Below are 11,826 nucleotides of genomic sequence, written 5' to 3'. Positions count from 1 at the left end.
TAATTACCATGTTAGGGCCAGCCTCAGGAGCTTCTAGGAGCTCATCATCACGTCCTTCTACACACGCCTGATCAAAATAAGCAAGATTGCTGAACTCGTAAACTCTTGGATCACGATGGCCAGGAAAGATATGCCTCAGCATCTCAACATCACTCTCTGTCAGCTCTCCAACAGGACAATCATCATCAGAATCAAGAGCCCTTGCCATCTCATATGGCTCCAAATCATTCATAATTTCAACACTATTGGAGCCACGGAATCCATCTCCATAGTGCACTTGTGCAGCAACAGTGGGTACATCCACATTGTCAGGAATTTCTCCTGCAACAGAAGTAGAACAATGAGGAAAGAATGAAAAAATGGATGTAAGGAAGGGGGTAAGCTCCCAATAACCATGCGGATAAGACACTTACTCAGATGATTCTATGTCAAAGGGATCCAACTAGCTCATTGGGGGCAGATTGAGTATCAGGAACCGTAGGTGCAACCTCCACATCCATATTAGGTTCTGGGATGGGAGGGTCAAAGTGTGCCTACTAATCCATTGGTGGGGAAAACCCATGAGGGATGGGATCAACTAACACCCGACGCACAACCACGTCCAAACTTTGGAACTGGCACTTCATAGCCGATCTCACATAGTTCTCCCACTGGTCTGCACACCCAATTGGGATCATCTTCCTTAGAATGTTGGGAGGAGAACCTAGGTGAAGTACACCCTCCACTGCGATGCCATCATCATCATTAGCTCCATGGCAATGTAGCTCCTCCCAAGCCCTTACAACCAACTCACTAAATGAAGGCTTCTCATTGAATAACATAGGCATGCTTTGCATCTCAACAAACTCAACATATCCATAGCGATCTCTTTCCACGGTGCCTCCATGATATATGCTCACTAGGTTGTCCATATAGTAGTTCAAACAAAAATTGAAATACAGTTCGTTTAGTCCAAAGTAGCTGCTATATAGTACCTCTCTAATAGATACTAACCAACTACACCCTAAATAACTATGTCACTAGCTATCTAACTATATTTATCTAACTATATTTATCTAACTATATTTATCTCACTAACTAAATCAACTAGCTATCTAATAACTATATCTATGTACCTATGTCACTAGCTATCTAACTATATTTATCTAACTATATCTATCTTACTAACTAAATCAACTACCTACATCATCAAATTTACTAGAAACTACCAAATAATCAAAGTAGCACTACAATTCAAGCTAACTAAGTACCTACATTGCATATTCAAAAATTTTACCTGTCCAAGTCAATGCAACGATGTGACGCGGACGCGGATGTTGGGACCAGAGCAGGATGGGGACGCGAAGGACGGGAACGACGATGAGGTCACGGTAAGCTAGGAGCAGGGGCCATGTCGCGGCCGGGGTCGCCGGAGGGAGCGCCTATGCGCGCGGCGAGCCGAGACGGACGAGGCGGCGCGCGACCGACACGGTGGGGGCTGGCGCGGGCGTGGGCTGGGAGGGGCGGCACACGACCGGCGCGCGACGGCCGGCGCTCCGCGCGGTGAGGCGGCACGAGCGGGCGTGGGCGTGGCTACCGACACGAGCACGGGAGTGGTGGACGGTGCGGGCACGGGGGCGGGCGTGGCGGTGCGGCTGCGCTGGTGGCGCTGGCTCAGGAGCGGTAGAGAGAGAGGAAGAGAGAAAGGAAAGGAGGGTCCATACGTAAGATAGGGCTTGACGCCAGTAACCACAGCGCCAAGCTCGATGCCAAGATCTACAGGGCCAAGGTGCCTACCATGTCACCGCCACGTCTGCGTCAAGCTCAAGACCTAGGTGCCAAAATATATGGCGCCGAGACGTGTAAGTTTGGCGCCACCAATGATGGCGCCAAGCTAAGGGCCACCAACCCCCTTCCTCCGCCCGACACTCCTCCTCCCTGACGCTCCTGGGCGCTGCTCCCTTTGCCCCGAAGCTCATGGGCGACGACAAGTCTTCATCTCAATGCTCCCCCACAATCCTCTACTGCCGAACGTCGACCCTCTCCCCGCCCCGTGACACTCCTCTGCCACAACGCTCTAGGGCAACCACACTCCTAGGCCCCTATGCTCCTCCACCACTTCTTCCACACATCTGCCGACACTTTTGCCTCACATCGGCGCCCCTCCCAAATTCCAACATCTAATTCAATGCACATCCAAACAACAAAATTTAATTGAATTGTGCCCAATTTCAATACCAATGATGATTTTGTATTGAACACAATTCAATTTCAGCACCTTCAATATCTACATCCAAACAGATCCTAAGAATAATCATTCTCCACCTCCTGATTAGCGGGTTTCAAACCAAGAACAAAAGTTGTATCTAGAAATCTAAAGCGACTTGCAATTCAGAATAGAGGAAGTATGACTTGAGAAACAACACAAGGACCAACTATTTTACATGTTCCATCAGAGTTCCACAAAAGCCAAGATGTATATTTAGATAAATGGATATTCAATGTAATTCCTTCTCACTAAGACAACTCCAACATCCACAACCAGAATCTGCGGCTTCTCCTAGTGGTGTGGTGTTTTCCTAGTATTTAGCATTCAACATTTAGTATGAGCTTTTTCCTACCAAATGCCTTCTAAGGAGGATTCCCATATGCCGCTAGGACTGGTGTAGTGTTCTTATTACTACTTAGAATACTAGGAGAACTCTACCATTTTGGTAGTGATCATTTGTATTAAGGAGGTGTAAAAAAGAGAGAAAGGAACATGAGAGATGCAATACAATGGAGAAGGGTGCTAGCTTTGTATTCTGTTGCTTACTTGAGCACCATGTACAAAGAATAAAAACAACAACAACTGAAGGACATAAACATGAGCATCTTGCTATAGAGAGCTTGGAAGATGGATATCTTTATTCTGTAGGGAGCCTATTTTAATATGCATGTGCTATCAAGTTTATACAATGAAACTTTTATTTGTGCTATCAAGTTTATACAATGAAACTTTTATTTGCTATAGTATAGAGCACCACGTGATAGGATCACAGTCTTGCTAAGAACATAAGCATTGGAGCTGCCCTTAATAAATTACCGTTGTTGGTTCTCCCTGCGCCACCTGGTACGTAAGAAAAAACCCATGGTACGGTGTAGTGCCCATACGTGTTAGCGTCGTCAGCTGAGGTGTCCACCTAACCACCTTCATGTTTGACGATGGTATTTGTGTTCCAACACCAAAAAGGATACCATTTTTTCTTGACTGTGACAACCCACTGATTGAAACAGCAAGTCATCGCGTCTCCTCTCTAGAAGCATATGACTATACCAATATTGTAATATTCAACTATATTCCCACTGATTGTGATTGACAAACAGCAAGTCACGTTTCCTCTATAGTGTAGAAGTAGAATCATGTGACTGCCTACGTGGTAATTGGTAATACTGCAACCATCCTAAGTGAAAGGTGCTTTCCTTTACCTAATCCATACTCCATCCTTGAGTTTATTCCAAGTTAAACTATTCTAAATTTTAATCAAATTCAGATATAAGAGTATTAATATCTACTATATCAAAGAGGTATCATAAAAATATGCATCATAACGTATCTAATGATGCTAATTTAATGTCAAAAAGATTTTTCTACAAACTTTGGTCAAACATAAGATAAGTTGACTTAGGACAGCTCAGAATCTTTTATATTGCAAGGATGGAGGGAGTGTAATGCAATGCGGAATGCATTAAACAACCACTCCGAATTATTCTTTTAAGGTAGTAATGGATTTGTAATTTTTCTATCGATATGTAGCATTCATGTTCATCAGGAAAACTTATCGCATAAGTGTCAACCTGGAAAATGCGGCCAAACAAGCCAAACGAAACTCCGCAACACCTTCTTAGGAAATATAGACCAAAAACGTTTGGTCCCGCTTCTATTGAAAGCTTAAACAGGTTTTACACTGGGTTTACCAGTTTACAGAACGCAAATAGCATACAAGCACCAGAACATAGTAAAATACCCGCTCTACCTATCAAACAGTCTCTAAGCCGTATCAAGCTCTAATTTTTTGATTCAGTATCAAGCTCTAATTTCAGGACGGCTACTTGCGTATGTTAAAAAGGAAAGTACGACAGGCATCAAAGACAAAACACGATAGCAGCCCAGCCCGCACACGTTCGCCAAACACGAAGCCGTCCTCAGGTTGTCCACGCTAATATTGGAGAAAACTTAGGGCTCGTTCGTTTGAGTCATTCCCGCCCCGGAACCATTCCTACTCAAGTCTGCTACATACAAATTAAATAGACATTACTGGCCGGAGCGGTTCCGGGACGTCGTTCCCCGGGAACCGAACAGGGCCTTAATCGTTTCTTGTCTTCCAGATCGCGCACCCTACCCCTGCAAACACCATCACCCTCCACCAATTACCTTTGTGTCCAGCCGTGGCATGAATTTCGACTCAGTTGTTTCTATCAACCGGAATGGAGGACCACCCCAAAGCCCAAACTGTCTCTAATCCAGCACCAGATCACCATAGCAAGGGGGCATTTGAACAGCAGGTGATCCACTGTTTCTCATTTACCAGAGCTTAGACTCCTTTGGACCATCCCAATTCCTTCTCTTAAGCAGGTCCACTGTTTCTAATCTGTCATGAGCAACCATCCACATGAATGAAGATTTGAATTTCCAGGGGAAGCTTAGTCCGCTAAATATCCATACATATTTAGCCTTTGTTAGAGGATCGTCCCCTCCAATCCATACATATTGGGAGAGGTCGTTAGGGAAACTACTTCATTTTTCATTCCAATTCACATGTATCGGAAGGGGATAATTTGAAAGCCCTAAATGTTTTAGAGTTCATTAGGTGAAAGTTTCCTAGAGAATCAACCATAGACGTGAGAGTTGACTAGTAAGGATTCAGGTGTACACAAGTCTGATTAATTGATCGGCTAATCTTGTGAGGACGGCCAGATGAACCCTTGCTCACGTCTAGATCGCAATAGCAGTGAAATGGGCGCGTCTCTTCTTAACAAACTCCTGCCGAAAAAGATCGAACTCTCCAACCTTTATCGCCTCCCGTATGGAATGGAAGAAACGAAGATAATGATGGGTATTGTGTCTGCAGGATAAACAGAAAAGATAAACATCATTCACTCAATATATTCCCTACTGAACCATAACTGGGAATCCGACTTTGCTTACATCTCCAGTAGAATCTGAGCCAACATCTCGTGGACATTGAGCAAATGATTGAGGTAAGCCCGGGTGTGATTCTGGCACGTGAAGCAGTTACAGCTATCAACTAGCCGTGACATATCCTTCCTGAAGGAACAAACACCCAAAAATCATAAGTCACATAACAGAAAATCAACAGATCCAATTTTTTATGTAAATATTTCTTCAATATGGGGTGTCTTCAGGGAAATAGCAGTTTCAATTGGTATAGTGATGAACATCCATTTTAACCATAATCAATAGTCAATGAATTCATTATTTAGATTTGACAAATCCTACATTTCTAATTATCACACTTCATCATGTTGCATTTATGATTTATCACTTCCACTTCCCCAGCACACCCTAATTTAAACATAATCAACTTTTATAGGCAATATACTGAAGGCATCATGAACAATATGATATGCAACCCTTCTCCCATTTAAAAATGAGCACCAGTAGCAGCCAACAGCCATCGTGGTGTGTGAACAAAAAAAAAAAAAGCAGCCATCGTGGTCGAAATTCAATAGCTATTTTCTGCGTGTATTAGGTATGTCTCGTAGGTTAATAGATTATGTATTTGCCCACAGATTAAATGCAGCCAATAGGCATCTACAGAGAGAACTAAAGACATTCATTTATCAAAATGCTCAAATGGGGCGACATTAATTGATCAAAATGCTCAAATGGCTGCATTTGTCTACTCCAAACTAAAACACTTCCAAACTGTTACCAACAAAATTTTTGCATGCCCGATATACAACTGAGGAAACTTAGTTGTAACTTCTTTCAAAATCATCAGTACACATACATAGAACCATGTCTTCTCAAATACAATGCACAGACTTTGGCACAAAGACAATATCTACATAGATCAGATCACCTACCGATATGTTGTAGCACGCAGGTTAATCTTTGTTGAATCTCCACCACTAGTGTTGAGTATACCATTCTGCATCTCTCTTTCAACCATGTCAACAGGGAAGATCAGTGCGAAACCACCCATAGTAAGTTGGTAAATGTACCTGTCATTCCAAAATATGAAAAATCAAATTCTTTCAGCACATTGATGAATCATAAATGCTATAGGACAAAGATTTATGTGCATACGTGGAGTCAAAAAGGTCGATACCAGCAGCTACACCCTCCAAGACCTCCTCTAGAAGACAAAATGTACTGAGTTGTCAATGTGTGATAGTTGTAAAAATCGTTTTTAATACAAAGATATCTCAGGGTGTAAGTTTCAGAAAATTGTCAAAAAGGTCTATGTAAAGCTTTTCACATGGAAAAGCAAAAGATACTATCCAATGTATTTATAAACCGCCATTAATTACTCACCATCCAATGCAAAATACTACTACAGACAAGTGATAGGCTAAATTTTGGATAAGTTTAACAGCTAGGCTCTAGCTTGTGAATTATGATGATGAGATTAAAATGCAAGCAGTCACAGCTGAGATGAAAAAGAAAAGAAAGCAAAGCTTCCTAAGTCATTGTCCCTGTGGAAACTACATAAGAAAATCCAAAGTTACTGGGAAAAATACATCACAGGCACCTGGAAGACCAAGCCTAGACACGAGCCGAGGTTTTTCCGGTGGCAAGCAATCCTGAAAGAAAGAAAAGCAAATAATCAGTCACATGTGCACAAAAAGAAAGAACACTTCTAAGCACATCAAAACACAACATCTAAAAAGCATGAACTGTGGCTTCAGCTTAATCACAAATCGAAGGCTACACAGGGGCAGGGGGGTTGTATGGTAATCTGAAACCATGCAAATTCTTGTTTTAAGCAAATATTACAAATGCAGAATATGACCATCTAATGCTACATCAAAAATCAAAATCGATAAAACAGTCTGAATATGATACTTTAATATGAAATGCCATTTACAGTTGAAATCTTCTATTGCAGGGTGGACAATCCAACATTTTTTAGTAGAGTGTGGTAGAATTACAACTTGAAAGCATTTGACAATTTGCCACCTTTAAGACTGGCATGCCACCATCTCAGTAACATGTGGGATGGCATGTGTCACAGATACTTCATCAGGATGACAAATAATGAATTGCTAATCTGCCTGAGTGATATTTCATAAAATTCTCTCATTTTTACAGGTTCATATTTGGCACATGATTTTAACGTAAGTGCAGCCCTAACAGCGGCAACAGAATTTTAAGCATAGCCCAGCAGATCATCATCAATACACTTCGATATTCAATATAGAAAGGATTTTTTCTCACTGTTACGGCATTGAGCAAACTGCAACGTTCTTCAATACTCTCTCCAAGGCCAAATCCTGCAATCCAAAAGCCTGCACCAAATTTGGCAACAAGAGGATCAGTAGGTTTTTTAGCAAACTAATTAAAACATCATCGTCAAGTCAATTCATAAACTGCTAACGTGCAAAGTTAAGAAAAAAAAAATCATAGGTGCCATCCTCTTCCCTCGAGATGGATACTTACGAAATAAAAACTACTGAAAATTACTAATATCAAACGAAATATAAATATCACCTGAAACATTCCGCTTCGACACTTCAGTCGCACATAGCTTTCGTTGTTCTAAGCTAGATCCTCCCACAATTACACCAAAACTATTAGCTCCAGAAGCCTGAAGTAAGAGTTGTAAAAAAAATCAATAAAAGAAGGTAGTTGACTGAGGTTGATTCCATTTGTAAAAAAAGTTGCCACAGTTTTAAGAAGCTTGTACCAGAGGCCTCCAAACTTGTAGCCAAGTACCACTTGATAATAAATCAGAAATGTCACTTAGTCATTATTTTTTGCTCTATTTCAGACATTTGAATAGTGATAACTCTTTGAAAAGTAAAGAAAGATGTATACATTAAAGTCATGAAACACAGTTCGATGAAAATAGCTTAACATCCTACCACGTCCAAAGCAATACATGCATCAAGCCACCGCAATGACCTGTCAACAGAGACTTTGTTTCGTTTCTCATTCACCCAAGCTGGTACCTCGTCCGCCAAACTGGCCCATATATTAGGCTTCATGCAGGAAATCAACTCCATATAGTCTGATGGTTTTACCTGAAAGAATTTTACAACAAAAAAAAAATCTAGATGTACACCAAAACATGCACCCGTGAGTACTGAAAAATGAAAGGACTAAGTTACCAACCAGTCTACGGCCCGAAGGAGTTTCAAAAGAGGCACCAAATTTGTTGGCGGCATCACTTGATGGAAGACTCTCAATAGAATCACTTGCCGCCGCTACAAGAATGTGATCAGGTAGACCCAGCATACCGTGCAAACCCCCAATAGCTGATATTGTTTTCGCTGGAGGGCCCTCTATACTGCGAGAAAGGAGATCAAACTAGTTCAATTAAACGGCCACAACTCACAAGAACATGACCAAGAGGGGGCTAGTTCTTTGAGGGTTTTGTTTTTAAACAACAACATATACGGTCAGAGTGGAGGGGAACTGGAACAGGTAGAGGATTTAGGGTCTCACTTACAAGTGGGTAGGGCAGACATGGAGGAGGAGGGAGTCCGGGAGTGGCAAGGAGGCAAGGAGGTCGCAGGACAAGAACGCTGGCAGCCCCTTACGAGTGGACAGCAGCAGCGCCGGCGTCTCAATTCCAGTGCCGCCACCGCCTATATGGAGTGCACCCGCCCGCGCCTTCCCCCCGCCGCTGCAAACTTTCGTCACCACAAACCTCATCGCTCTTTCGATGGCACAGAAGGCGGCGGAAGACGTTCCGGCAATCGGTCGAACTCCTAACGTGCGTGCCACGCCGGAAGGGGGATAGGGGGCATGCGCAGGATAATAGTGACCTTCTGGGTTGAAAGAGTGGGCAGAGCGCTTGAAGAAGGGGTCGGCGAATGTAGCTGCGGTGGGCGCGCGACGGTGGTGGCCTGGTGAGGGAGCTACACGACCGGAGTGGTAGAGCGCGAGGGTGCTTTGTTTGGACGCGGCCGCCGGGCGCCGGCGCAGGTCAGCAAGGACTAGCGGGGAGGATAGACCAAGGGTGGGCTTTGACACAGTCGCATGGGCACAGTCCAATTGAGCGTTGCAATGCGTACGTGGGTTGGGCCAGGCCCATAAAATGTGAATAAACATTTTCCTTTTTCTTTTCAGTTTATAAAATATATTCCAAGATATTTATTCATTTGGTTCATCTCACAAACATGATATTCATTTGGTTTCAAAAAAAAAAGTGCTTCGCCATATACTCATATTTTCCCCTTCAACTAATACTCCTTCGGTCCAAAAAAAATGGTAATATCTCTTCTTGAGAAGTCAAATAATTCTAGGTATGACTATATTTATAAAAAAATAATATAAATATTTGTATATTCATATATGTTTCTTATAAAAATATATTTTATGATTAGTCAGTGACAGCAAGGGCCTGTTTGGTTCAGCTATGGGATGTGAAAAAATTATTGTAAGCTATGAGCTATAAAAAACTGTTGGAGATATGTGTTGTGAAAAAACGGTAAGTTGTTCAGTTAAAATAACTATGAAACCCCTCTCATTATCTCCCTTGAAACAGTTGTAAAACATTTCTCTATTTCCATCCGTTTAGAAAAGCAGAACACTTAAAGCCAAGAGTAGGGTCTAAAGTGATGTAAAAGTTATACTACGCGAAAAGCAACTACTTCTTAAAAAAACAGCTTATGGATCTTCCCCGTGGATGGTATTTTGTTTTTCTTTTTGTGCCAGAAGCATTTTTCTGAAACTAAACCAAACACAACCTAATGATACATCATAAATATTAGTAATTAGTTGAATTCCCCTCCCGTTGCTGCAGGAATTTAAGTTTATAATTTAGGTGGGCATGTCATGTTATAATTTAGACGGCCTATTTAGAGTTGAATGGAGAAAAGATGTTAATGATATATTCCTAATGATATATGAAGTTAAAAATTAAATTTGTGCATGACAGGCGAGTAAATTCATCGTAATGGGCGTATGTATAATCTATATCTATATCTATATCTATCTGTCTATCTATCTATATCTATTATATATATATATACACACACACGCACTATAAAAGAGTGAAGGAATTGGAAATTAACTATCCCCTAAAATTTGATACCCACCGTATATTAAAACCGTTGGATAATGAACCGTCTTTAGATCTAATGATACATGTTAATCTAATTGTGGGCCATGTCCATCTTACCCCTTACCTTACGCGTTCCTGCCACATGATCTTCATCATGTTCGCTTGATCGTTTCTATGGCTTATAAGCCGGCTGATGTTGTTTTGTTGTTAGAGAAAAACACTGTATCATGCCTGATAAGGATGGTTGATACGATCAAGCGAACAGAGTGCTTACACTGGCATATTTTTTTCACATAAACTTTCTTTACTCGAATTTCCTACCCGCCCACCCCGCCCCACCGGTGGCCAACACCTTCGTGATAGAGAAAGCAATGGAGCCAACAACACAATCTGCTAAGTGTATTTGTACAAGCTACAAGGCAGGCAACTGCCAGCGCGAGGTGCGACTGTAGTTGAGCGCACCGCGACGTGGGCGACATCGAGGGCTGACCAACGCGGTTGCATGGGCTAAGCATCGCGGGAAAAACCTCAGCTAAGCTATGAACTACAAAATACAAATTACACTTTATCATCCCCCGCAGTCTGAAGCTTCATCGGTATGACGCAAAAACTGTCCCGAAAAGCTTCAAAGGTCTTCGTTGTGAGGCCCTTGGTCATGATGTCGGCATATTGCTCGCCGGTCGGCACATGGAGGACGCGGAGCTCGATCGTTGGCTTGCACCCTTTCCTGACCGAAGTGGATGTCGAGTTCGATGTGCTTCATTCTCTTGTGATGGACCGGATTCGTAGACATGTAGACAGCCGAGACGTTGTCGCAGAACGCCACCGTAGCTTTGAGTATGGGGGGTGTGAAGCTCGCGGAGGAGCTGTCACAGCCTTATGCATTCGGCTGCGGCATTGGCGACAGCGCGGTACTTCGCCTCGACGCTCGACCGCCACACCGTGGGTTGTCGCTTGGAAGACCATGACACGAGGGACTCACCAAGAAACACGCAGAAGCCGGAAGTCGATCGGCGAGTGTCTAGGCAGCCGGCCCAGTCTGCATCGGAGTAGGCCGTGACGTCGAGCCATGGCGAGGCATGCAACAATAGACCGTGCGACGTCGTGCCGCGTACGTAGCCACTACCGGAAAACAGTGACTTTGCTGTGTGCCACAGGCACTCGGCAAAGACCAAAAAACACTCGGCAAACAGCACACAGTATCTACAGTGTCGGCAAACAGCTATTTACCGAGTGTTTTTTATCACGCACTTGGTAAATGATTTGCCGAGTGTCAAATTTGACACTCGATAAAAAAAGTGGTTTGTCAAGTGTTTTGTCAAAATACACTCGGCAAAGGATTACTGTTTGCTGAGTGTTTTTGGGAATTACACTCGGCAAACCTATTTTCCAAAGAAAAAAATATTTTTTTTCTCAGCATATCATTATTGTTTGCCGAGTGTTTTTGAAAATTACACTCGGCAAACCTATTTTCCAAAGAAAAAAATAATTTTTTTTCTCAGCATATTTATATGGTATAGGTAGGCTATTGCAACTCTGAAGAGGCAGTGACACACGGAGTACTAAAGAACTAATTATTACCAATGAATGGGTGTCATGAAAAAAAGAG

At 42.6% G+C, this 11,826-nt stretch overlaps 1 protein-coding gene across 2 annotated transcripts; it reads right to left on the bottom strand.

Moving 5' to 3' along the window:
- Positions 1–3,963: 3,963 nt before the first annotated feature.
- Positions 3,964–9,225, bottom strand: LOC136491145 (uncharacterized). 2 transcript variants are annotated; one of them, XM_066487377.1, is made up of 10 exons: positions 8,658–9,225; positions 8,321–8,495; positions 8,071–8,229; positions 7,697–7,793; positions 7,424–7,494; positions 6,738–6,789; positions 6,293–6,341; positions 6,070–6,207; positions 5,168–5,287; positions 3,964–5,084 (listed from the first exon to the last, which is right to left on the bottom strand). In XM_066487377.1, the coding sequence occupies exons 1-10, from the start codon at positions 8,861–8,863 to the stop codon at positions 4,955–4,957; spliced, it is 1,197 nt and encodes a 398-aa protein (XP_066343474.1). In that variant the 5' UTR covers positions 8,864–9,225; the 3' UTR covers positions 3,964–4,954. The 2 variants fall into 2 exon arrangements, with proteins under 2 accessions (XP_066343474.1, XP_066343482.1); XM_066487385.1 differs by having other exon boundaries at positions 8,321–8,490; positions 8,658–9,222.
- Positions 9,226–11,826: the final 2,601 nt, after the last annotated feature.

The sequence above is a fragment of the Miscanthus floridulus genome, chromosome 1 (genome assembly GCF_019320115.1).
Source record: "Miscanthus floridulus cultivar M001 chromosome 1, ASM1932011v1, whole genome shotgun sequence".
NCBI classification, from domain to species: Eukaryota; Viridiplantae; Streptophyta; class Magnoliopsida; order Poales; family Poaceae; genus Miscanthus; species Miscanthus floridulus.
The sequence above is the reverse complement of the archived record's forward strand: the minus strand, read 5'-3'. Positions and strand labels throughout refer to the sequence as shown.